We start from the raw sequence: 27,903 nt of genomic DNA, 5'->3' as shown, positions 1-27,903 counted from the left end.
ACACCAAAGAATACTCCATTTTTGTAACGGTACAAATGTGAAAATAATGTGCATTTGGTATACTATACATTTTAAAATCTGAATATTACATTTAAATAGTCCTTGATCACACAGCTGAATGGATATTCAATCAACACTGATGTTCATCATCAATTTTGCCATGTGCCTATAATCTTGCTGTCTACTGAGCAGAAATCACAATTTGCATTTACAATGACTAGACCATTCTCTGCCGGGCTCTGGAGCTTGCGTTCTCCCCATCTATCATAATACCTCTCATGCCAAACTGCACTCACTGACTCACATGCCTGTCTTCCACTCTAGATTGTAAGCTCCTGAAGGCACAGGCCGCATCTCAGTCATTTCTGTATCCCCGGTGCCGAGCACATTGCCTGGCACATAGCAGATGCTTAACAAGGGTTTACTGACTTGCATTTCTTCTCTTGTGAAGTTGTTTTCAACCGTTTTTTTTTTTTTTTTGTTAGTAAGAGATACTGAGGAGAAAGGGGATGTGAGTCACAGAGTCACCTCTCCCTCATTTCCCCTCCCCCTTCCTGAGTACACTTTTTTTAAAAAACCTGCTTTATGATATCACATTATCCATATCATCTTCAAATGTCCCTCAAAAACCATGCAAGGTTCATTCCAGTTCTATACTTTTAGGGAAAAGAACATATCATCAAGTGAGAGGGGAATAAAAAGAGACTTCTATAAACAGTCGACATTCTGGGATGCCTTTGCCTCTCTTCCCTCATTCGACAAATATTTGGGCAGTTCCCACTAAGTCCACAGCAGTCTTAAGAATGGTGAGAAATCCAACTCCCTTCCTCGAGTCTGCCTTCAGAAAAAAAATAAAAAATTAAAAAGAGAACGAAAGAAGGGGTGGGGGGAAATGCCAGGCGCCTAGGAGAGAGACTGCTCACACAAATCTGACTGGACATAAGAAAGGACTCTTTGGGCTCTGATCTCACTTAGAAACAAAGAACGATTCAATGACAGGAGTGACTTTCTCATTTTCCCAAATGCCAGAGCAAATCTGCTTTTGCCCTGGGGCCAAGTTATACTGTACCTTCAACCCTCTCACAGAGCTTATGCAGAGAGTGCATGGGGCAGGCCTCGCACAGCTTGATCTGGGTCTTGGCACTCTGCAGGGCAGCTGCTGTGCTGAAAGCCTGCTTCAGAGTCAGCATTACCTCATCCACCTACAGGAAGAAACAGAACTCAGGTCTCTAAAAGTTTGCTTTCACGGTCACACATTGAAAGTCCAACGGCAACGTGAGACGTGGATGCTTGACTAAATAATAAATGAGGGAATTTGATGACTACAGAGCTAGTAGAGAGAAAATATCAAGTGTAACCTTAGACCTTCAATTATCCTATCATTGAAGCTGGATAAAGTGAGGCCATGTGAAGGTGTAGCACACTAATGACTTGAATGCTATTTTTGAATTCCACTGAGGGCTCCACCGTCACTGACAGTCAATCAGATCTTTCTTTAATTAAGTAGTATAACAGACTCCTTGGGAAGTTTTGTCTGCAATCCATAGGGAGCAACAAAAGAGGTTAAATGTTCACTTCTGGTGATAGGTATCCTATTTACTTCATCCTTCTGGATCATTTTTAGTGTAAAAACAAATAAAACATGGGTTTAAGCAAAGTTCTGGGGGAAAACAAGTTCAATTTAAATCAGGTCAAGGGAAGTCTGTGAAGCTTGCTCTGTGTCTGCTAATTTATTATCATTTCACTTCTGATTTATGACACTAAGAAGTTCTGACATCATGTTAGCGAACAGCTGGGTCTCACCACCAGGTCAGCAGTTTCAAAACCTCGAGCCGGTTTCCCCCCAGCCTTTCCAATGACTCAGTCAAGAAGTGTAAACCTAGCATTCTAGCCTACTGGTTGCTTCTTTGGGGTCATCCTCGACCACTGCTACACTGACCTCAGGCTCCGTCTCCCCTGTTGATGTAATCATCAATGTGAGTTGTGGTTTCCCCATATACTGTACACTGATGAAAGTCTAAAACCTCCATATGAAGCTGCGAGGTACCAAGGTCCTCACCAGAGGCAGCTTGGCTATTGAAAACCCAAGTCTCTTTTTCCCCTCCCCCTTCAGCCTGGTTTAAGAAGAAGCTATTATAGAAAGGATTTCATCTACTTCTGCATTCGAGTGTATGAAGAACCTGCAACGAAATAACTTTATTCCTCTAATATTACTAAAAGGAGAGATCCAAACACTGAGCAACCAGTCGTTATTAAGTTGACTATGTGACCAATTTTTTAAAGGCTTGTGAATAATTTCACATTGTTCCATAAATAATGAATTATTCATAACATCTGCTCTCTTACACCATAACTAAAAGATAAAAATTTCTCACCCTTGAAAACAAAAGCACCACATGTTTAATGCCTTTGCAGTTTTATTTCATTTGCCTTGTTGTGTATTCAAAAGCAATTTCAATGACTTGAGAACATGTTTGTTTTTATTTTCTTGTTTCTCATTTATTAAAGGCACCGAAAGGATGAATCCTCTGCTTAGCTTTCATGTGGAATTATTGTGTGTAATTATTAATACTGCTTTGTAAAGGGCCTCCAATGGAAATACTGAACTTTCACGTTTTCTTCTTTATTTCTAGATGAAACAAAAGCCCATTTCAATGGTATCTAATATGTGGTTACCAATTTCTTCCAGCCACAAATATTACTAAAAACTTTATCAGACTTCTAAAATTTTAAATGTTTTGCTTGTTTAGATCCATCATTTTTTTAGATGGCCTATAAATTCTATCATGGGATCAGAGCAACTAAAAGTTCAAACAAGTGCAGTATGAATAACTTAATTGTTTTAGTCTAGATATAACAACAAAAATATCATAGGTCATGTTAAGAGGTTAAAAGTAAAGGACTTAACAAGGATAAATCCATAATGAAGATAATGCCCATAAACATTTATGCACCAAACTTAGGTATTTCATAGCATTTAAGAATCAATGTAAGAATCACAGAACATGTAAGGACTTCACAGGATTACCTAGTTCAATTCTCTGGAAAATGTAAACTATTAAACTCCATACAAATTCTGGGTCTTGGGAGCATGAGCCTTTTTTTCCCCCCACACTTTTCCTGGATACTGTTGTCTGCATCTGTGGGGTTTTACTTTTCCTTGGTCTATAGGTAGGAACTTCCATTTTTTTCCAGGCCTATTAGAGTAATTTGGAGACTGCAAAAGTGGTGCTTTCCATCAATCTCATGGTTTTAGTCAAACAAGATGAAGCCACCTGCCTACCGCTAGTTTACAAGGGACGGAAGGCATACTGAGCATCTAAACTTGGGGTGAAAAACCCCAGGAGTCATGAGAACCACTACATTGTTTATCAATTCACAGCAACTGCTACAAAAAAAGAAAAGAAAATGTGAGCTGTGTATTCTTTGTACTCAGAGAAGATAACTCAGTATGTGTGGTTTTGCAATACTTTGTCTTACACAACTGCCAAGCCACATCAATCGTAACACTGCTTAGACTATAATATTTAATTAACTGTTTTGTCTATATACCAGCTGCTTGAACTATCCTCATTTAATACAGGAAATCTCATTTAGTTTTTCTTCTAGCTTGGAGTTCTGATGCCCCACATTTCAGTTAAGATGCCACTGATAAAATTAGAATCAACAAGTTTTAAAAGATTCCGGCAAAGCCTTGTTCTAAGGAATAGCAATGCCCAAATGGAGATTTGGACACAGCTTCAGTGTAAGAGGAAGACATTCTCAGCCAGTCTGGGCTCTGGCCTTAGTCACAGAGCTTCCTCAGGTGGAAAATTCAGCACATTCTCAGACTTTCTACTCTTAACTCCCTGTTTCAAACACATGTATGAGGACAAAACAAAAATACTAAAATCTATAAACAAAACCAAACCTGTACAAGAGATTGAGAATAAGGTTTCATGTAGTTTTCCCTTCAGTGCAGGTTAACTAGTAATCAGATTAACTGGCACCTAGAAAATGTCTGAAATAAGAGTCACACACTCACTCAGAATACACTGGAAGACCACCTGATACTCTAGTCTAGAAACGTGGGGGGATACAACAAGAATGAGGGTGGTCGTGGCCTTGTATGAGTCACAATCTAGTGGACTAGAAAGTTATGTGAACAAGTAAGAGTGGGCATCGATAGGAACTGTTAGGGACCTATAAACAATGTGTCGCAAGAGCACTGGCAATAAAGCAACTAAAAGAAGTCAATTCCTTAAAAAAAAAAAAAAAAAAAGCCATCCAAGAAAGCTTCACTAGGATGTACACAAATACAAAGAGGAAAAGAAGAAGGGGATGTAAGTGACAGTAAAGCAAGGCCAGGCTGGAGTCACATCCAATGAAGAAGTAAAGAGAATGTGAAAACAGGTAATGAAAGAATGGCACAGTCTCCCTGTTCGGAAGCAGCACAGACCCTGGAGACCCACCAGGTCACCCTCCCTCCTGACAATATAAAAGTGTGAGCCCTGGCTGTGGCTTCTTCTCACACAGCAGACTCCTCACTCTGCGCAGCCAACAGTGACCTCAGAACGTCAGCTGTACTTGTGTGGGCTCCAGCCACTCACTGAACATCTTGATCCCATGTGTCCCAAACCACATGAAAGCAACCTCACACCAATCATCACACCAGCCTCTGCTGTCTGGCCCAGAGACCAGCTCGGGCCATGTGAGAATACGGTCACGAAAGGGAGAGGCAACCCAGTGGGGACCAGAGAAAGAGGAAGGCCCTTTTGCCATGCCAGACAACCTAGAGCTTGTCTTTTAAACAAGGAGGCATAATCTGGTTCCTGGAAGTTTTGGGAGAAAAAAAACCTAGAGCATGATGCACAAAGTGGACGGATGACATATTAAGCCAGTGAGCGGCAGGGAGACTAGTTAGGACCCTAGAGTGATGATGGCCTAAGCAAGGGAGAGGAATGCCCAGGCTCAGGTAGCAGGCAGAGAGGGAAAGGAGGAGAAATGGATAAGGGACTTTTCTACCTTTACCTTAACAGGATTTGGTGAACAAGGGGTACAGAAGGTGAAGGAGAATGCCTTATGATGTCTAAATTCAGAAGCTGGGTAAATGGAGCTGCTAAAATAAAACACGGAACACTGGACAGGTTTTGGAAAGGCAGAAGAGTAAGGGGTCCCCGACATGGTGGAAGACTCAGCCTCAGCAAGGAAGAGGAACCATGGAAGGAGGGAGGGAGGGGTGAGCAGGGAGCAGGACGGCATATTCTCCTGGCCTTATTTTCTACCTAATGCTTACCTGGCTGGCACTTTCCAGTTCTGTGTCACTGTTCTCTTTGGCTTTCTCTTTCTCCTTCCCCGTCCTCATCTGCTCCCATGCCTTCAACTATCATTTATATGATGGCAACTCTCAAATTTCTATCTCCAATCCTGAACTGGACCCATTACACAGTGGTCACCTGGATCTCAACATGGGGAGTTTTTCTGGGCATGGTTAATTATCTAGCATGAGAACAAAATGTAAATGGAACTCTCTTGAGGAAGAAATTGTTAGTGATGGGAGTACTCTATTCCCCAGAGAAACAGGTTGAGATCCCAGAGGGCCCCAGGCAGAAAGTGCCCTTGTTGGAGCACCTGGGTGGCTGACGCATTGGTTGATCGCCAGATTCTTGATACCGTATGGACTCAGGTCGTGATCTCGTGGTTGTGATCTCACGGTCGTGGGATCGAGCCCCACGTGCAGCCAGCACTGAGCAGAGCCTGCTCGGAATTCTCTCTCCCTCTCTCTCTGCTCCTCTTCTGCTCGCGCTCTCTCTCTCTCAAAATAAATGAACAAAACTCAAAAAAAAAAAAAAAGAAAAAAGAAAGAAAGAAAGTGCCTTTGTACCAATTCACTCCCATTTCTTCATTTTTCCTACTCTCAGTGTCTATATGGGGAGTATGGGAGGCCAGAGTTGAGCAGAAATGCTGGCAATGTGCACCAAAGAAATGAGGAGAATGCTGTCTGTCTTGTTGTGTACATCTAAGAGGTGTGTGTTTCCCCAGGAGAAATGCTTGCAGGCAGACTATATACCTACAGACATATTTTTCTTCAAAGTATGGTGACAGAGCTAAAGGTTTGTGTTAAAATGGTTAGGAGAGATCATAAAAGTGGAAGAAAAAGTAAAAAATGTTAGGGGAAAAATATCAAAATATTTTTAGTTGCTCACGTGCATTTCTAAGTTTGCCTTAACTTTTCTTCAGCTCCAGCTGCCCCCATGAAGGGGTAGGTAGAGGGAGTGAGGGGAGGGTGTTGGAAAAAAGAATCAACTTTCAAATTCCAAAGAAAGAAAATAAAGGCTAAAATAAGACCATAAGAAATAAAGTTTTTAAAAAATGAGAACAGTCGCTAATTAAGAAAGCCAAATCCTTCTCTGCTGATGTAAGCATTACCTCCTCTGAGATGTTATAATAATTCAGAGAATAACAGATCCGTGGTCTTCCTTTTCGTCTTATCTGAGCAATGGGAAAAAGAACAGCTCTTTTCCTGTTATTAGTGTTTTCCTACCTTGTACAAATACTCCTGGTCACATGACTGGATTTGTTCAACTCCAGAAGGCATCTAGGCTTAAAAATTACCGTGACACTATGTTTTTGTCTTTCTTACTATTGTGCTGCTTTAAACAGCAGAGACCTGTCTCTAGATGCCCTCTTCTTTTCCACTGGTGGCAGCTGCGTGAGGCTTGGGTGCACCCTGGTAGCCGGAGTGGGCAGGAACTAGCGGACAACGATCAACCACTTACCAGGGATTCACTGGCACACTGGAACACATAACAGATATACTGGCTCAGCCCAGGCTCCGGTGACTCCCGACAGATAAAGCCAAAGTGATCAACATGCTTTATACCCTACAGTTGGGGAAAAAAGTACAGCGTTCATTGGAATATGTCCATTTAATCAACACTACGGAAATTAGCATCAGTTCTATGCTTTCACGCTTCCATGAATTACTCCTTCTCAACCCTGGGATAGGGGACATAATGACACAGCAAATTTGTGTGGTGGTCTTTTGACACATAAAATAAAGGGAGAGACCAATTCAGATTGCTTTGTTTCAGACAAACACTCCTGCACACTGTGACTCTGGCCACAGGAAGAAAACTATGATGGCGTGATTCATTGTCTCTTGTAATAAAACTGCTACTCGGTGTTTGCAAGTAATGGAGTTTTCAATTTATTGGTCTTCTTGGAACGAACAGTCTGATACTTTATCAGAAGCCCTGTTCTCGACTATATGAAGCTAAGAATCAGAAACACTACAGCTAACAATGCTCTAATTAAATGGTATGCAATTCCCCAAAGTGTGCACTGAAAATACTAGAATACCTGTCTATATGCATAGATATTCAAGGAGCCACAACGGTTAGAAAAATAATATATTAATGAAATTACTGCAGGTATCAATTATCCAAATTAAAAGTCACTGTACGTTCTGAATGAAGGCTAAATAACCTCAGTTACGCTTAATAAAAAAAAATTGTGAATCATCTGTCAATTTCAGCCAGGCTGAATCCATACATAACCAATTAGGAGACAGCACCTTGTTATTTTAATAGCAAGCACAGTACTCTAAAAAGCCAGGTAGACAAAAAATTTAAAGTTGTCGTGCAATCACCTAAATCCCAGTGAAAAGAAAATAGGCTTTGGAGTCAGACAGATTTGTGCTTCATTCTTACTTCAACCCATCTACAAGATATGAGACATTGGGCTGGGTTTCTAATAATGATCTCTAAGGCTCCGTTTCTCATTATAAAATAGTAGTAGTAATGGTACCTATGCCAGCAATTTTCAAAATTTACAACTAAGAATTATCTATAATAGTCACCAGCACATAACTTTGATAAACGGTAACCTCTATTATAACGTATCTTGTAATATGCTCAGTCTATCCAATGGATATGAATAAGGGAAATCAATTCTGACCAAAGAAAAAAGTCAATAAGGAGGAATGAGGTTACAATTTATGAGGTAAAAGTAAGCTCCATCTGGCACAACTCCTTAGTGATTAAAAAATATCTTTTACTAGCTTAGTACTAAATGGGAAAAATTCATAGCACCTCATTAACTGCTTGAAGTGGCAATGTCTCCAGAAAAGAAAAGCCACTCCCTTCTTCCCTATGCTTGCCAGGGACACAGTCCTATAGATTTTGCACAAAGAAACTGTTTGTAGGTGTGAATGTGTTAAAAAGCAGGTCTGTTGCTGAATGTGGCCACATTGTATCAGTTCAGTTCAGTGTGGAGACAAGCAATAAGAGCAGGGCACTCAGTGAGGAGCAGAGGTTAACCTGACAAATATTCTCATCAAAGGCCTTTCCCCAAATGTTTAATTCTTTTTCTGCACCAGAAGGTTAGAAAACAAAGCTTGTTTTAGAAAAAGAGGGGGAAAAGCAAAATCATGTTTGGACTGCTAGTTTTATATATTTGGTTTGGTTGGGGTTTTTTCCTTTTTTTTTTTTTACACCTCTTCCCCCCTCCCCCCCCCTCCCCGCCTTTGGATGTTCAATGATAATTGCTAGTTTCCTTACTGGGAGGTCTGAGGACTGGACAGGTGAGAGGCATAGCTTTTTAGAATGACTGTTGGTGTTCTGGGGGGCAGAAACTACACTGGTTTGTACATCACTTCTTCCTCTATACTTGCCACAAGGTCCCACATGTAGAAATGCTCATTCAACATTTATTGAACACTTAACTATTAAGCTATATCTTAACATTTTATTCTGATGCCTTACAGAATGAGACACCACAAAATAAGACACTTGCCCTCACAAAGTTTATGATCTTGCAGGGACTCTCCAGTAGGCAGGTAATTACAAGACTTAATAACTATTTTTTTCAGGGATGCCTGGGTGGCTCAGCCAGTTGAGCATCTGACTCTTGATTCTGGCCCAGGTCGTGATCTTGCGGATCACGGGTTCAAGCCCTGGATCAGGCCCTGTGCCGACAGTGCAGAGCCCACGTGAGATTCTCTCTCTACCTCTCTTTCTGCCCCTCCCCTGCTCACACTCTTGCTCTAAATAAAAAAATAAACTTTTTTTTTTGTTTTTTTCAGTTAAAGTGAATATAATCTTTCTACCACATTTTTGGTCCTTCAAGTAGAATTTAGAAAATTACCATTCATCATTCCTATAAAGATGCTGCCTCTCTCTCTCTCTCTGTTATTAAAGTAGAAAGTTTTTACCTTCATGACATTATTTTATGTCACCATGTAATATAACAAATATTAGAATATTAGAAGCAAAACTGCATTAGCTGAGGCCAGGGTGAATAATTAACAAGATGTACAAAAGCTTGTCATTTTTGAAAGGCAGAATGTCTAACTATTATACCTATGGCAATGCTAACTCTGAAATTTAAAAATAAATAGGAAGTCCCAGGGTGCCTTCGTAGCTCAGTCGGTTTGAGTGTCTGACTCTTGATTTCAGCTCAGATCACGGTCCTAGGGTTGGGTTGTGGGATGGAGCCCCACATAGGGCTCTGTACTGAGTGTCTCAGAGAGTCTCTCTTCCTCTGCCCCTCGCCCCTGCTCACACACTCTCTAAAATAAAAATTAAAATAAAATAAAAATAAATGGGTAGTCTTGTGTGTTTGGGGGTTTTTTTGTTTTGTTTTGTTTTTTTTGGTAGTCTTGATTTTTCAACATTAAAATACAGAAAAGGACCTTGGCAAGATCTAGGTCCCTAAAGGTGCACCTAAGTCACCCCACTAGGAGAGAAGTTAATCCTTTTCTATTCCAGAGGCCTCCACTGAGGCATCCTTGCATTATTAACCTTCCCATATTTAGGTTTAGATACTCTCTCCACTCCAACATCTTCAAAAACTCTTTCTGTGTTTACAATATATTTAGGAAGCTCTAACTTTCAGACAGACATTGTAAATTATTACTGTGGACACTGGTGCAGGCCTACTATGACCTTGCACACATTTAGCTGTGTCAATAATTTCAAAACATTCAAATACACAGTTTGTGACCTAAAAATAAACAAAGAACAAAAATATACCAAAACGTTGTTTTTCCAACTTTAGCATTTACGTTAAAAGAGGTTGAAAGTACTAGTTCTCCTTTTACTACCTACTAGGATATAAAGAGCAAACATGACTCAGTGATACCCACAAGTCCCACCGCCCGAGACTCTGAGGAACACTAACTGTGAAGGTATGTCCAAAAGAACTCTCCACCACAAAAATTCCACCAGAGGAAGGTATCTGATGAAGTGACATTACAAGGAGAAGACAAAAATGAGGACCAACTATTAATATACTGAGGGACCTGGACAGGATTTTGTTATCAGCAGAGACACAAACACAAGAGCTCTTATTTAAGACAAATCCACTTAAAAAATTAAATTCCATGGGGCGCCTGGGTGGCGCAGTCGGTTGGGCGTCCGACTTCAGCCAGGTCACGATCTCGCGGTCCGTGAGTTCGAGCCCCGCGTCAGGCTCTGGGCTGATGGCTCAGAGCCTGGAGCCTGTTTCCGATTCTGTGTCTCCCTCTCTCTCTGCCCCTCCCCCATTCATGCTCTGTCTCTCTCTGTCCTAAAAATAAATAAACGTTGAAAAAAAAAAAATTAAAAAAAAAAAAAAAAAAAAATTAAATTCCAAAAAAAACAGTAAAATTTGAAGGAGTCTAAATCTAGTTATTGGATGGTTAATTTAAAAACAAGATTAAGTGGGGCGTCTGGGTGGCTCAGTTGGTTAAGTGCCAGACTTCGGCTCAGGTCATGATCTCACGGTTTGTGGGTTCAAGCCCCACATCAGGCTCTGTGCTGACAGCTCAGAGCCTGGAGCCTGCTTCAGATTCTGTGTCTCCCTCTCTCTCTGCCCCTCCCCTGCTTGTGCTCTATCTCTCTCTCTCAAAAAATAAATATTAAAAAAAAATTTTTTTTTTTTTAAATAAAAACAAGATTAAGTTGGCTTCATCAAACATAAGATGTACCTTAATACATACCTGAGAACAAGAAGAGATATCTTTAAAATTCTTTTCAAGCACAACTGATTTAGTGTCTGGACTGATAAGGTTAATCTCAAACCGCCCAACCTTAAAAATAAAAACATTCCAGTGAATTTCAACTTGCAAGGACCCAACATCTTACTTTACAATTAAATATCCAAATAGTAATATAGATTCAATTCCTCACATATTCACATGTGCTTCAACACCCAATCCAACCAGTATTTCAACTCCAAATATCGGCTGCCTCACCACATTTCCTCCTTTTGTCCAAACATCATGAAAACTAAACAGGTCTTAAGTTACAAGATACAAGAAACCTTTTTTTTTTTTTCATATTAAAAGTGATTGTCTTTTTAAAAACATGCAACCTTTCCTCACTTCACGATTTCTAAAGCACCAATTATTTTATTATAATTGATAATCATACTTCCTCCCAAATGCAAAGATAGTATTTGCAATTGGGCAGATTAGTTAAAATTTTTGAAAACCAACAACCAGAGAAATTAACATCAATTCCTGATGCTAGTTAAAAAAATGAATAAATCCGACAGCCCCAAAAGAGAGGAAGCTCAGTCAGAGTTATCACCCAAGAAAAGACCATGGACACTTTCATTACATGCCTAGAGTTATCAAAAACAAAAGAGGACAAAACAAAAGAACCCATGAACCTGATAGGTCAGGATTACACACAGGGATTGTTTACCAAGGTACACTGTGGAATTTCCTTGCCTAGGGTTCGTTACCACAGGACAAAAGGACAGTCACTCATTTTTTTTTTTTTTTTTTTTTTTTTTTTCAGGAAAAGTCAGATCTTACAAGCTGAGGACTAAAGAACCTTTCCAGGGCTTTGTTTTCACTGAATTTCTTTTAGGTGCAACTTGGCATTTTCTATCTCCTGTACAAATTCGAAAACTACTTTTCAGAATGAAGATGTATCTTTTACATCTATAATACAGTCTGTACCACATTATTTTAGTAACGGATCCAGTAAGTAGTCAGGCCCATGATGTTTCTTTAACCTTCTTCTTGGGTATAACAGAAGGAACTGGTGTGTTCTCATCTGAAAATACACCTGTGAGTCTCTAGACTTTTCCTTCTCTAAAGAAAACTTTCTCTAACCCCATGCCTATCTCACTTTCCTAGATTCACATCTTTAAATCCGCTGTAAGACTGGCTTTCTGCAGCTGTATAAGAGACAGCCAACAACTTCTATTTAAGATCAATCTAAGGCAAACGCTGGGGGCACGAAGGAGAATCTACTTCATTGCTTTTTTCTCCGTCTCTCCGTGTCCCGTTCCCTCATTTCTTAAAATCCGCATTCCAGGTCTTCCTCGCAGCCCTGCTCTGCTCGCCTTTGCTCTTTTCTCCACCAGCCTTCTCTTCTGGCAGGGAAGAGCGGAGACTGGAGGAGCCAGCGCAGAGCGCGGAACAGGGCGGGGCCGGCCCGGTCAGCGCCCCGCGCGAGGGAGCCCCGCCCGCATCCTCCCCTCCCCCCAACCCCGCCGGGGCGGCACCTGGAACAGCATCGTCCTATTCTTCTCCGAATCCGAGGGCTGTACGTGACTCGGCGCGCTGGCGTGTCTCCTCCGCGGCTGTGGTTTTTGGCTGTTCTCCTGAACCTTCCTTTGTAAGACGCCAGTGACACTGCTGCACCGAGACCGGAACTCCTGCTGTTCGTCAAAGCCACAATCTTCCAAAATCCGCTCCGGGAAGCCAACTCGAGAGCTGGGCAGCCCGGGCTGGCCGGCCGCGGCTGCGAAGGCGGGCTGGATGCTGGGGAGGCCATCCCCTTCCTCCGCCAGGACTTCTGAGGCTGCGGCCTCGAAGACCACCGGGTCATCGCCCGCCTCCGCGCCGCCGCGCTGCTCGCCCTGGCTCTTCAGGCGCTGCTGCTCGTGCAGGCTGAACTTCTCGATGCAGTCGTCGATGAGGCTCGACGGGGCCTTCTTGTGGGTCACGGTCACCTTTCCGCAGTACAAGACCTCGAACTTCTGAGAGTTGTAAAAGGCATCCTCGTTGTCTTTGCTGGCTTTGGCATCCTCTTTCATGGCAGCTTTCGATAACTGCCTTATGCTGCTTATAACATCAGGAACCTGGAAAAGAATTTAAAATCCACATCTCAGTTGAGTATTTAGAGATCATTTGCATTTACCCAGACTTGTTCTTTTCACACAGAATGCATTCTCATTCTAAATGATAACATATAGAAAGGAAGTCAGACCACACCCAAGGTAAAACTTAAATTACACTGTCAGACATAAATGACTTAAAAGTAGGATAGAAATTTAATATCAGTATTATACTTTCCCATTTTAAATGCATTTGTTTCCCAAAAACAAAACTGAGATTAAATAGGCCACCGCCAGCCTTTAATAAATCATAATATATCCTTTGAGTAGTCTGAAAAGTTACAATGATGGGTCAGTTTTAAAAAATTAAGATTTAAACAAAAGTATACACTAACAGATATCAACCAGGACTGAAAAAATAAATGTAATAAATAAATAAATAAATAAAAGTTATTATAAGTCTCAGCTAAAAGGAACCAATGCTTCAACAATGAGGATAAAATAAACTTTCTGGATAAGGACATTAAGATCCAGACACTTCTCATCTGCATATTAAAAGCATAGTAAGATACCATTACATACCCATTAGAATGGCTAACAACAAAAAGATGAAGGACCCGCTGGGGTGTGGAGCTCTCATACATTGTATGCAGAATGTAAAATGGCAAAACCACATTAGAAAATCTTTGGGGAGTTTCTCCGGAGTTAAGTGTAGATCTATCTCATGACCCAGTAATTCCACTCCTAGAAATTGAGCTAAGAGTCCTGAAAACGTGTGTCCACAACAAAAGCTAGTCCACAAATATTCATAGAAGCCTTACTCACAATACCCAAAATAACCAACCCAAATGTTCATCAACAAGTGAACACTCACTAAGCATCAGGGAAATGCAAATCAAAACCACAATGAGATATATCATCTCACCAAATGGTTATCATTGAAAAACGCAAGAGAGAAGTACCGGCAAGAATGTGGAGAAAAGGGAATCCCCATGTTGTGTCAGTGGGAACGTAAACTGGTGCAGGTAGTATGGAAAACAGTATGGAGTTTCCTCAAGGTACTAACCATGGAACTTTTATATGATCTACCAATTTCACTTCTGGGTATATATCTAAAGCAAACAAAAATCACTATATCAAAAAAGATACCTGCACCCCCATTATTAACAATAGCCAAGACATGGAAACAACTTCAGTGTCTGTCCATAATTAATAGGTTTAAAAAATATACAGTTTAAATATAAATGCACAGTGGAATATTATCAAGCCATAAAAAAAGGAAATCTGCCATTTGTAGCAACATGAATGGACCTCAAGAGCATTATGCTAATTGAAATAAGTCAGAGAAAGACAAATACCACATGATCTTAATTATATGTGGAATTTTTAAAAACTGAACTCACAAAGAAAACAGATTGGTGGCTGTCAGAGGCAAAGGAGGTAAGGGGTGGAGGTTTGCTAGGAATGGGTGAAGGTGGTCAAAAGGTACAAACTTATAGTTATAAATAAGTTCTGGGGTGTCATATATAGCATAGTGACCATAGTTAATAATACTACATTATATATTTGAAAGTCGCTACAGAAGTAGATCTTAAAAGCTCTCATCACAAGAAAAAACCTGTAACTATGTGGTGAATGATGTTAAAATGATTTTGGCAATCATTTTCCAATATATACATGTATCAAATCCTTATACACCTTGAGCTAATACAACCTTGTATGTCAATTATGTCTCAATAAAACTGAAGAAAAAAAAAAGCAAGCAGCTAAAATGTGGTACATTCATACAACAGAATACAAATCTTCATCTCTCACTTGGTTTACTGCACACATCTTTTAACTGGTGTCCCTTGCCCCCTTCAACCTACTCTCAAAAGCCAAAAGATCCTTTTTAAACTGAAGTAGAATCCTTTTTAAACTTATTTCACATTACTCACCTGCAAATCCTCCAAGCTGCCCATTTCATTAAAAGACAAGATCCTAACAATGCCCTAAGGCCCCCTCGTCATTTGCATGTGATAAATGTATAGATTAAATATGCCCTGTGGCCACATGTCCTCCATATGACCTTTAGTCAACCTAGATTTTCATCTTGTCATCCTAACCCCATTTCCTAGGACCTTACTCCTAAACAACCTCGCACTCTGCAGCAGCCATACTGGCCTCCTCAGAGCCATTCCTGGGACATGCCCGCCACATTCCTCCCTCAAGGGCTCTGAGCTCCACGCTCCTCCCCTAGTTAACTGCATGGCTCACTCTCTCACCTCATTAAATCCACGCTGATACCACCTTGTGAGGCAGCACCCACCCCCACACCAAAACACACGCACAAGCACACGCACGAGCTTGCACGCACACTGACATAGCCACCATTCCCTGGATTTTCCCCCACTTCATTACTCTCTCTATATAGCACTTATCTCTTTTAACATCCTATATAATTTCTCTGCCAGAAATGTAGACCCTACGAGGGCAGTGATTTCTGTCTTTTGTGTGTGTTTTTTTTCTTTCATTTTTTCCTTGTATCCCAGAACCTAGAATGATTCCTGGTACAAAGTACATACTTATGTTGGCCAACGGAAAACAAAAAAAAAACAAGAACTTTCTGGATAATTTTTACCTTTGGGAAAGGAGATAATTTTATATTCAGGGCTGCTTCACATTTAGACATACGTGATAGATCTTTAAATCTTTTTTTTTTTTTTTTTAATTTTTTTTTTCAACGTTTATTTATTTTTGGGACAGAGAGAGACAGAGCATGAACGGGGGAGGGGCAGAGAGAGAGGGAGACACAGAATTGGAAACAGGCTCCAGGCTCTGAGCCATCAGCCCAGAGCCCGACGTGGGGCTCGAACTCACAGACTGCGAGATCGTGACCTGGCTGAAGTCGGACGCTTAACCGACTGCGCCACCCAGGCGCCCCGATCTTTAAATCTTCTAGCACCAATTCTAAAACCGGAACTTCTCTTCACATAATTATTTGAGATATACTGCCAGAACACTCACAGGTTAAAATCATAAGAATTTTGGGGCTCCTGGGTGGCTCAGTCAGGCTACCGACTTTGGCTCAGGTCATGATCTCGTGGTTTGTGAGTTCGAGCCCCACGTTGGGCTCTGTGCTGACAGCTCAGAGCCTGGAGCCTGCTTCAGATTCTGTGTCTCTTACTCTCTCTGCCCCTCCCCCACTTGTTCTCTGTCTCTGTCTCTCAAAAATAAATAAATGTAAAAAAAATTTTTTTTTTAAATCATAAGAATTTCAGCTTGCTGGTCAAGTACTTCCTTTGAAAGAATAAAGTCCAGGGGCGCCTGGGTGGCGCAGTCGGTTAAGCGTCCGACTTCAGCCAGGTCACGATCTCGCGGTCCGTGAGTTCAAGCCCCGCGTCGGGCTCTGGGCTGATGGCTCAGAGCCTGGAGCCTGTTTCCGATTCTGTGTCTCCCTCTCTCTCTGCCCCTCGCCCGTGTTCATGCTCTGTCTCTCTCTGTCCCAAAAATAAATAAACGTTGAAAAAAAAAAAATTAAAAAAAAAAAAAAAAAAAAAAAAGAATAAAGTCCAAATGCTATAGTTTCAGTGACTACCCTGAACACCTGACCTATCTTGGGAAAGAAGTCAGGTGTTTTGTACTAACACATGACCAGCAACCTTAGGCCCCTGTCCTTTTCTTTTTGCCTTAGTATCTGACAAGGGCCAAAGCTAAGGAGGGTGAGCTAGACATTCAACCCTACCAAATGCAAAATGTTTCTAGCGGCTATTAGGCCAAACCTAGAGACAGATGGATGCCTTCTTCCTCACTGACCATATTTCACGAAATACTTTTCATCTAATTTTGCAATCCAAGTGTTCCTAAGTTTCCAAAGTGTCTCTGTAGAGTGCAGAAGAAATAATCTGACTTGTTAACTGCACCATGAAATACAGATTCTAGTTACCTTTCATATTCTCTCTCAGGTCATGACTATCAACAGCTTTCCATGACCTGGGATGCAGAGAGGCCCCACCTGCTGAACTGACCTAGCAACACCCGACTCTGTTTTTGCTTATTGTTACATGGAAAACACACATAAAACATTATACAGCCCCTGCCAACACGCTCAGAGCCCACATGGGGAGGGAGACACTGATAAAGCAAGGTCAGTAAAATATCAATAGTGAGGAAATGAGTTATTAGAGAAACATGAAAACCTATAAGACATTTAATTGGAGAGGTCAATCAGAAGCAGCACAAAAGAAAGAAAACGCAGTCTAGTACTTGCACATACACATGATATTTTGGGAAAATGGCATTCTCTTCTAGGACAGTGTTGATATTTTTTATGTACATTTCTACATTTTTAATGAATTTGACTCTTTGTAGGTACTGAATGTTTCAACATCATTTCCCGCCCCCCCCCCCCCATTATTATACTGTAAACTCCTAAGTGGAGGACTGAGTGATGGTGATTTTGTTCTTACTAGAATTCTTCCATGTGACCACTGGGAAAGTGTTCTGTGCTCAGAAGAAACTGAGTGACTATCGTCAGCAAACAGAGGTAATAAATAGTAGCAAACAACTACCTAGAATCCTGATAAAAGTTCTCTAGGACTGCTACAGGCTTAGTAAATTCCTGTTGCTAACTTGAAATCTGGTACCCCAAAAGAGGAAAGCCATAGCTTTTCACTCTGCTCAGTGCTCACCCAACTAGGAAGTGAATATACGGTCAGGAATGTCTCCAGATGCCATAGACCACCTCAAACTATACAGTCTAGGGGCAAAATCTAGTTATTCATACCCTAGCAGTGAATCATGCCAATGTGCAGAACCTGACCATGTCGTATGGAGCCTGATGAGGATTTTATGCCAACTAAAGGCAAAGGTTTTATCCTGTAGCAGCACATAATCTTTAACACAAAACAATGATAATGAAAAAGACTAGCCAAACTAGGGATCGAGAGATTTGTAGTCTACCCCCAGCTCTGCCAGGAATTTGTGATATTCTGCATCCGAGAGTTTCCCTACCAGTGAAAGGGGGTGGGGGGGGGGGGTGAGATAGATGGTCAATAAGACCTCATCCAGACCCAAATTTCTGTGAGTTTATTTTTGCACCAATGTCAATACAGAAACAAGGAGATGGAAAATCAACTCTACTATTAAACCAGAAATAGTATAAGTCATTGAAATGATTCGTTTTCATTAACACACAAGAGTCAATTCAGCAAACAATAAATGAGCAGGGCTTTTTTCCAAATGCCTCATAATATCAAGAAAAAGCACAGTGCCACCTTTAGCCAGTATGTTGTTGTTACACCTTCAGTGATCTCACTAAAAGAATTTAGATTCAAGTATTAAAAGGCAGACAATAGCAATTCCTCACTCTAGAGAGAAAAACAAAAAAATGTCACTAGATCCCTAGATGCCATGCTGTGGTTTCTCATTATCATGATTAGTTATCACACTCCAAGAAATCCAGGGGTATTATAAAAATTATACTCCACCTGACTTCAAAAGAAAACAAATTTTACAAGAACCACAACTGATATTTAAAGGCCTAGGCAAACACTGGAGAAAAATCTGGATAGTAAAAAGCACTAGGAAAAGGTACCTTTGGTCACGAAGCCAGTTGAAAGTCATTCTCCAAGAGCTCTAGATATGCCAAAGTGATGTAGTCCTCAGTAGCCTTTTGTCACACTTCAAAAGTTCTCTCTCTTTTTAAATAAGCCGGTGGTAATTCCGTTATATTTGTTAAAGTCCACGTTATCACTATGCAGCCAATTATAAAAGTCCCCAGGAATAACTGTGATTGCTTCAAAAGTAAAGTATTTCCTGACTCTGCAATCAGGAAACACACTGATTGTTCAGGACTAAAGAGCAGAAGCTTTAGCTTTCTTTAAAAAGAAACATTTTAAATTTGACAACTATTGTCTTTCTTAAGCTGCTTAAATAATCATAAGTGTCTAAGGCTTATTAATTATGAAGACAAGAGAAGATTATAGTACAATGTCTTTTTTACACAAAAAAAATGGTGAACAGATGAACCTCAGTAAGCACTTAAAATGGATATAAATATGAGTATGAGAATAAACTTAAACCATAGTTAAAGCAAAAAATAACTAGGCAAATTCTTTTACAATCAATATGAGCTTAACCGCTTGACTCATTATTAATCATTTTATAATACTTATAGTAGGCACAGAAAAATTTAGATAAGTACAAAAAAGACGGGGGAAAGGATTCTTAAAAGTTGAGGAAATACAGTAGGAAACATTTCAAGTAAACTGATAAAGCTGCCTAATGATAAGAACTGAAAATTTAAACTAGTCTCAAAGAGAGACAGTATGGAAAAGAAATATATTTGCTTTGGAAGCAATACATGCCTTTAGGGAGAGGGCAGATTTCCCTCCTAAGTATGTTTTACTCAAACTTTTAAGTGGCACCTGGCTGGCTCAGTCAGAAGAACCTGCAGCTCTTGATCTCAGGGTCATGAGTTCGAGCCCCACAATGGGTATAGAGATTACTTAAATAAATAAAAATTAAAAAAAAAAAAAAAAGATCAGTTTAGCATTTGGAGAAAAGACTGATTTGATCACTTGATGTTATAATTTCTGTTTGGCTTTCAAAAGCTTATCTTCAACCAATGGAAAGTGATAAGACAGCATATATGTGCCATGAAATAGTTCACCTATGCTAAGGAAACACTACCCATTACCTGAAAGTGCAGAAGTTTTTCCAGCCCGAGTGACTTTGGAAGCATAGTCTGTGTTGTCATTTTTAAGGTGAGGCTGTCTGACAATCTCAATAAGAAATAAAATTGATTTTTTTAAACCATCTTAACTTTTACCTGAAAGTACTTAAGCAATTCTTTGTATTTGGTTAAAAATATAAATTATAGGGGCACCTGGATGGCTCAGTCGGTTGAGCATCTGACTTCGGCTCAGGTCATGATCTCGTGGTTCACAAATTCCAGCCCCACGTCAGACTCTGCGCTGACAGCTCAGAGCCTGGAGCCTGCTTTGGATTCTATGTCTCCCTCTCTTTCTGCTCCTCCCCAGCTCGTGCTCTATCTCTCAGAAATAAATAAAAACATTAAAAATACATATTATTATTTAAGGTAAATTTTGCATGGTAAAAAGAGGTCTCACTATCACTAGGTCTAGATTCAAAATTACTAGAGTAATGCAGGGTTTTTAAACTCACATAATTATAAAACTAAAGGTTCCCTTATGGAATCACTGATCCCCACTATCTTGTTTTATAGATGTGGAAGCAAGCTATTTACATCAAAGTTAAACCAATAAAGGGGGGGGGGGGTGAAGGATGACATTGCAGAAAAGAGACTCTTTAGAGCCAAAGAAAGCTGAGTATCTCCGTAACTAAAACCACAATCGACCAAGTTGCGAGGGTTTTGATCCACACAGACTTGAGTCAAGACAGTTTTCCTCTCAGACCAGGCTTCACTTCTTAGATATTCTCAGCCACTTTGCTCCAAACTCATTTTTTGCTCAGCTCTTCTCTAACTGATGTTTCTTGCTGGCCTCTGAGTTAGCCCAAGCTTCAGAGAGGGAAATTCTTAAAACCTTTCTGCTAAATTCTCCCATTCTGTCTCACTGCTGCTGTCATTGAATCCTGTTGCTGGACTTGTGCTTTTATGACTGTTGCAAATTTACAAAAGTGCCCTCAGTAGCAGCTGAGTTTGGTGCTAGAGAAAAATAGCATAACAAGATGGAAGATGGGGTAAGGAATAAAATGGTGAAGGATTGGCAAAGGCAGTCCTTTTCAAATTCCCTTTCAAGAGGAAAATCACGATTGTAAAAGTAGATTCATCCCTAGCATGGTATATTAGAAACACACATAACATGAGGTTAGAAGTCTTGAGTTTAAAGCCCCATTCCAATATCTATTATCATCTGTGGTAAAGACACTATACATCCTTCTCAGCCTCTGGTTTTTCATTCATCTGTAACATGGAAATTGCCATGTTTATTTCAGAGATAATAAAGTGGGAAAATTAAATTAAATGTGCAAATGTGCCTGACACAGTGCTGGGACAGTGAAAGTATTTAATAATGTTTAATTATGGGGCACCTGGGTAGTTCAGTCGGTTGAGCATCTGACTTCGGCTCAGGTCATGATCTTGCGGTTAGTGGGTTCGAGCCCCACATCAGGCTTGCTGCTATCTGCCTGTCAGCACAGAACCTACTTCAGACCTTCTGTCTTCCTCTTCCTCTCTCTGACCCTCCCCCCACTTGTGCTCTTTCAAAAATAAACATTAAAAAAGTTTTTTTAATAATGTTTAATTAAATCTACAGCGTAAGTAGGATTTATACTGTAAAGAGGAAGTGAGAAGCTGCTGATAAATTTTAAAAAAAATGTACTGCCTTTCTGAAATTTGAATTGCAGTGGGGGGAATATAATACATAAGTAAAATATAAAGGATTCTAGATAGTGAAAATTGCCAAAGAGAAAATAAGTGCAGGGAAGGGGGACAAAAAATGTGGAGGGAATGGCAGAATAGCCACGATTTTAGAGAAAGGACTCTCTGTAAAATATCTGAGTAAAAACCAGAAGTCAGCAAGGTGGTGAGCCATATAGATATCTAGGGGAGGAACATTCCAGGCAGATGGAACACCAAGTACAAGGGCCCTGAAGCAGAAATTTGCCTGGTGTGTTCAGGGAACAAAGAGGAGCCAGTGTGGCTGGCTATGAGTGAGTGAGCAGGAGGAGACTATCACTCACAATGGGAGACTAAAGAGATATCAAAGACTATCAAAGAGGCCACTGCGGAAAACAGGAGGCATCTCAGTCATGCAGGGCCTTGAAAGGACTTTGGCTTTTACTCTTGGTGAGAGCGAAAGCTACTGTAGAGTGCTGAGTTAGATGCTTAAGGGCTCCCATTGCCTACTGTATGGAGGAGAGATGGTAAGGGCGAGGAACAGGAGCCATGGCACCCATCCAGGGTGAGCTAACAGTGGTTCACTGAGGAGCCACAGCCAGGGAAGTGGTGAGAACCTGAAGGTTTCTGGATATAATTTTAAAGGCACGGACAAGGGGATCTGTTGATGGATGTATTGTGCCATGTAAGAGAAGGAAAGGAGGCACGCATGAATTTTATGGGTTTGGGCCAGAGGAACTGGAAAAATAAAGCTGTGGTGAAACAGGTTGGGGGTGGGGAGGCTTAAGGGAGGAACATAGGGGCACCTGGGTGGCTTAGTCAGTTAAAGCATCTGATTCTTGGTTTTCGCTCAGGTCATGATCGTGGTTGTGGGATTGAGCCCCCTATCTGGCTCTGCACACTGAGCATGAAGCCTGCTTGGGATTCTCTCTCTCCCTCTCTCTCTCTCTGCCCCTCCTCCTCTCTCTCTCTCTCTCTCTCTCTCTCTCAAAATAAACTTTTATAAATACATAAACACATACATACATACATACATAAAATGAGCAGGAGCTTAGTTTTAGACTCATTCATTTTAAGACGCTTATAGGCATCCAAACGGAGATATATACATGAATACACATGTCTAGAGCTCAGGGGAGAAGACAAAGCTGAGAAAGAAAACTTGGAAGGTATTAGTATATGGATGGTATTTAAAGCCAGGAGATGAGTTCATCAAGAGAGTATAAATAACATAGAGCCTGACACACAGACAGCTAGGCAGAGAGATTATCAGCAGGGACCAAGCCCTGAGGCACACAGTGCTTATAGTCTGGCAGATGCAGAGATGTGACCAAAGGAAAATACAGCAAGACCCAGGGACAAAACCAGGCAAGAATGGTATCCTGAAGCCAAGTAAGAAAGGTTTCCAAGGAGGGAGTAAGCAACAGGAGAGGAGAGGTGACTTTGACAATAAAAGTTTTGGTGGGGTTTAGGACAAAGTTCTTACTGGAGTATGTTCCAAAGAAAATTCCAGGAACAAAATCCAAACAATAGGTACATGAAACTTATTAGGGCAGCAGCTGTAGGTACAAATGAGCCGAAAGAGGGTTCTCTCCTAAATGAAGGAAATGACAGCTCCAATATCCAATCGTGAAGAGGAAACTGATGATCTGGAGGAAGAAGGTAGAATTGTGGACAATGACCTTAAGTAGGCAAGAAGAGATAGCATCTAGGGCACACTGGGCAAGTTTGAAGTGATCCAGGCACATGGACAGTTCACCTCAAAGGGAAAGGCAAAGTATAAAGGCACAGATGCAGGAAAATGGGGTGGGTCTCCTGTGACTCCTTGAATTTCCTCAGTAAAACAGAAAGCATGACCATCAGCTGAGGTGATGATGGGGAAGAAGATCAGAGTATGGAAAACTGAACAATGTAATTCAAGGCTGACTAGAGGCAAAACTGTGAGGCAAAGTTATCTTTAGATCACTCAGGCTACACTTTCTATGCTCTAATGATGTTCAATGTGACCCCTACAACCCTTTCATGGGAAAATGTGCATTTTAATCTAAAGTTGAACTTGAGAACTCACATATCAGGTGAAATTCAGGATTCAGCCAGCAATTAAGAGAGATTTTGTACCTCAAAGCGAAACCATGCAGGTAAACTGCTTTTTCCGCCCAGGATGAGACTGGGAGCTATGCTATATAAGTAATATTTACATAAGGAATACATTTTGGAAAAAGTTTGCATATAGTTAGGCAAAAAAGAAATATAATTCTTTTTTAATTTTTTTTACATTTATTTATTTTTGATAGAGAGAGACAGAGCATAAGTGGGGGAGGGGCAGAGAGAGAAGGAGACACAGAATCCAAAGCAGGCTCCAGGCTCCGAGCTGTCAGCACAGAGCCCAACGCGGGGCTCGAACCCACAAACCGTGAGATCATGACCTGAGCCGAAGTCAGACACTCAAGTGACTGAGCCACCCAGGTGCCCCAAGAAATATAATTCTTGGGACGCCTGGGTGGCTCAGTCGGTTAAGCATCCGACTTCAGCCCAGGTCACGATCTCATGGTCCGTGAGTTTGAGCCCCACGTCGGGCTCTGGGCTGACAGCTCAGAGCCTGGAGCCTGCTTCCAATTCTGTGTCTCCCTCTCTCCTCTTTCTCTGCTCCTCCCCTGTTCATGCTCTGTCTCTCTCTGTCTCAAAAATAAATAAACATAAAAAAAAAAAGATATATAATTCTTTACCTTACTAAATAAGAGTAACACAGATTATAAAGTATTTGTATCACTTGTAAAAAATAATTCCATATTTCTTTATTACATATGAATATTTATAGAAGTATGACCAAAAAGGTAAAATAAGCAAAGTCATAACAGAGAAAGTCAAATTTCTTACACATAATCTAGAAAGTTAATCTTCTATTTTCTAACTGTAATGACATAGAATAGGGGCATCTAGGAAGCACCCCTGAAAAGAGGTTATTTTTTTTAAGCTGGCACCATGAGACCACAGTTTCAAATGCAGCATAGCCCTTCACCCAACCACAGATCATTTTCAATGTGAGATCAACCTATTACTTTCTTACTCAACTAGATGATTTCCTGTCATCTTATTTGTGCTATTATTTGTTTCATACTCACATTTTTAAAAGTAAACAGTTCAAAATTGATTACACTCTAGCCAGCCTAAGAAAGAGAAGACAAATTACTACCAGAAATAAAAGAAGGGACATCACTATAGATCCCATGGAAATTAAAAGGATAATAAAAGAATACTATGAATCACTTCATTCTCAGAAATTTGATATCTTAAATGTAATAGACCAAATCCCTGAATGATAAAACTCATACAACAAGCAACAGATGGTCTAAATAGGTCTATTTCTATGAAAGAAATTGTATTAATGATTAATAATTTTCCAAACCAGAGAAAATCAAGCTGAAATAGGTTCGCTGGTGAATTCTATAAAACATTTAAGAAAAAAATTTATACCAATTCTCTACAATCTCTTTCAGAGGAAAGAAACAGAAAATACTTTCTAAGTCATTTTATGAAGCCAGTTTTAACCTAATACCAAAAGCAGACAAAGATATTACAAGACAAGAAAAACTACAGACCAATATCCCTCATGAACGTAGATGTAAACATTCTTAACAAAATATTAGCAAATCAAATCCAGTAAATCATAAAAAGAATTACACACCAAGACCAAGTGGGATTTATCTAAAGTATGCAAAAATAGTTCAACATTTGAAAATCAATTAATGTAATCCATCATATCAACAGATTAAAAAAGGAAAAATCAGGGGTGCCTGGGTGGCTCAGTCAGTTAAGCGTCCGACTTCCGCTCAGGTCACAATCTCACTGTTCCAGCCTTCAAGCCCCGCATCAGGCTCTGTGCTGACAGCTCAGAGCCTGAAGCCTGTTTCAGATTCTGTGTCTCCCTCTCCCTCTCTGCCCCTCCCCCACTGGTGCTCTCTCTCTCTCTCTCTCTCTCTCTCTCTCTCTCTTTTTCTCTCTCTCTCAAAAATAAACATTAAAAAAATAAATAATCAAAAAGGAAAAATCACATGATCATATCAATAGATGCAGAAAAAGCATTTGACAAAATCCAACTCTATTCATTATAAAAACCCTCAGAAAACTAGCAACAGAGGGGAACCTTCTCAACTTGAAAAAGCCTTTCCACAAAAAATTAAAGCTAACAACGTACTTAATGATGAGCAGCTCAAAACATTCCCACCAAGATCAGGTACAAGGCAAGGATGTCCACTCTCACCACTCCTCTTTAATATCATACTAGAAGTTCTTGCTAATTCAATAAAGCAAGAAAAGGAAACAAAAGGTTTAAATATTGGGTAGGAAGAAATAAAACTCTCTTTATCCTCAGATGACATAATTGTCAATGTAGAAAACTTGAAAGAATTTGAAAAACAAACAAACAAACAAACAAACAAAAAACACCTCCCAGAATAAGTGATCATAGCAAGGTAGCTGGATACAAGGTTAACATACAAAAGTCATTTGCTTTCCTAAAGGTCAGCAACAAACAAGGGGAATTTGAAAATAAAAGCAAAACACTATCTACATTAGTACCCCCCAAAATTAAACACTTAGGCATAAATCAAACAAGATATGTACAAGGTTTATAGGAGAAAGACTACAGAACTCTGATGAACCTAATGAAAGAAAAATTAGATAAATGGAGAAATAATCCATATTCGTGATTAGGAAGACTCAATGTTGTCCAGAAGTCAGATGTTTTCCCAACTTGATCTATAGATTCAATGCAATCCCAATCAAAATCCCCGAAATTTCTTTTATGGATATTGATAAACTGATTCTAAAGTTTATATGGAGAAGCAAACAACTCAGAATAGCCAAGACAATACTGAAGGAAAAGAGCAAAGTTGGAGACCGACACTACACAACTTCAAGACTTACTATATAGCTACAGTAATAAAGACAGTGTGGTGTTAGTGAAAGAACAGATCAATGGAACAGAATAGACAGCCTAGAAATAAACCCACATAAATATATGTCAGCTCATCTCTGACAAAGTAGTGAAAACAATACAATAGAGCAAAGATAGTCTCTTTAACAAATGGTGCTGGACAACTGGACATCCCCATGCCAAAAGAAAAGAAAATTACTCTAGACATAGAGTACACCCTTCACAAACTCAATTATTAACTCAAAATGGATTACATACCTATATGCAAATTGCAAAAAATATGAAACTCCAAGGATGCCTGGGTGGCTCAGTCGGTTAAGCATGTGACTTTGGCTCAGGTCATGATCTCATGGTTCGTGGGTTCGAGCCCTCCATCCAGCTCTGCACTGACAGCCTGGAGCCTGCTTCAGATTCTGTCTCTCTCTCTCTCTCTCTCTCTCTCTGCCCCTCCCCTGCTTGTGCACTCTCTCAAAAATAAATATTTTTAAAAATATATGAAACTCCAGGGCGCCTGGGTGGCTCAGTCGGTTAAGCATCCGACTTCGGCTCAGGTCATGATCTCACGGTCCGTGGGTTCGAGCCCCGCGTCAGGCTCTGTGCTGACAGCTCAGAGCCTGGAGCCTGCTTCAGATTCTGTGTCTCCCTCTCTCTCTGACCCTCCCCCATTCATGCTCTGTCTCTGTCTCAAAAATAAATAAAACATTAAAAAAATTTTTAAATAAAAAAAAATATATGAAACTCCAAGAACATAGCATAGGAAAAAATTTAGATGACCTTGGGTATAGTGATACCTTTTTAGACACATGATCCAAGACATGATCCATGAATGAAATAATTGATAAGCTGGATGTCATTAAAATTAAAAACTTCTGTTCTACAAAAGACATTATCAGGAGACCAATAGACTGGGAGAAAATATTTGCCAAAGACACTTCTGCTAAGGGACTATAATCCAAAATTTACAAAGAACTCTTAGAAACTTAACAATAAGAAACAAACAACCTAATTTAAGAATTGGCCAAAGACCTTAACAGACACACCACCAAAAAAGATAAACAGACAGCTACTAAGCATGCAGAAAGATGTTCCACATATGTCACTAGGAAATGCAAATTAAGACAACAGCAAGATACCACTACATAGCTATTAGTATGGCCCAAATCTGGAAGACTGCCAACACCAAATGCTGATGAGGATGCAGACCAAAAGAAACTCTCATATGTTGATTGTAAGAATGCAAAATGGTTTAGCCACTTTGGAAGACAGTTTGGTGATTTTTTACAAAACTAAAAATACTGATTTCTTACAAAACGAAACATACTCCTATCCTACGATATAGCAATCACTCTCCTTGGTATTTTTTCAAAGGAGTTGAAAACATCTATTCACACAAAAACCTGCACACAGATGTTTATAGAAGCTTTATTCATAATTGAACTTGGAAGCAACCAAGATGTGCCTCAGTATGTGAATTGGTAAACTGTGGTCCATCCAGACAATGGGACATTATTCACCGCCAAAAAGAAATGAGCTATCAAGCCATGAAAAGACATGGAGGAACCTTAAATGC

At 40.2% G+C, this 27,903-nt stretch overlaps 1 protein-coding gene across 9 annotated transcripts in view; it reads right to left on the bottom strand.

The window, feature by feature from the left end:
• TBC1D4 (TBC1 domain family member 4) overlaps positions 1 to 27,903 on the bottom strand; it is a 209,071-nt gene that overhangs the window by 67,920 nt on the left and 113,248 nt on the right. For 8 of the 9 annotated variants that reach the window (XM_086710295.1, XM_086710257.1, XM_086710266.1 and 5 more), the window contains exons 2-5: positions 12,481 to 13,059; positions 10,961 to 11,050; positions 6,759 to 6,863; positions 1,070 to 1,202 (exon numbers count right to left, since the gene is read on the bottom strand). In XM_086710295.1, coding sequence (XP_086566421.1) covers positions 1,070 to 1,202; positions 6,759 to 6,863; positions 10,961 to 11,050; positions 12,481 to 13,059 — 907 coding nt within the window. Of the gene's footprint in view, positions 1 to 1,069; positions 1,203 to 6,758; positions 6,864 to 10,960; positions 11,051 to 12,480; positions 13,060 to 18,610; positions 18,763 to 27,903 lie in introns of those variants that run through there. The other variant, XM_086710303.1, reaches the window with a different exon arrangement.

This window comes from Puma concolor, chromosome A1 (genome assembly GCF_028749965.1).
Source record: "Puma concolor isolate L17-30 chromosome A1, mPumCon1.1.hap2, whole genome shotgun sequence".
Classification (NCBI taxonomy): Eukaryota; Metazoa; Chordata; class Mammalia; order Carnivora; family Felidae; genus Puma; species Puma concolor.
Note: the sequence above shows the minus strand (reverse complement) of the source record. Positions and strands in the feature narration are given on the sequence as shown.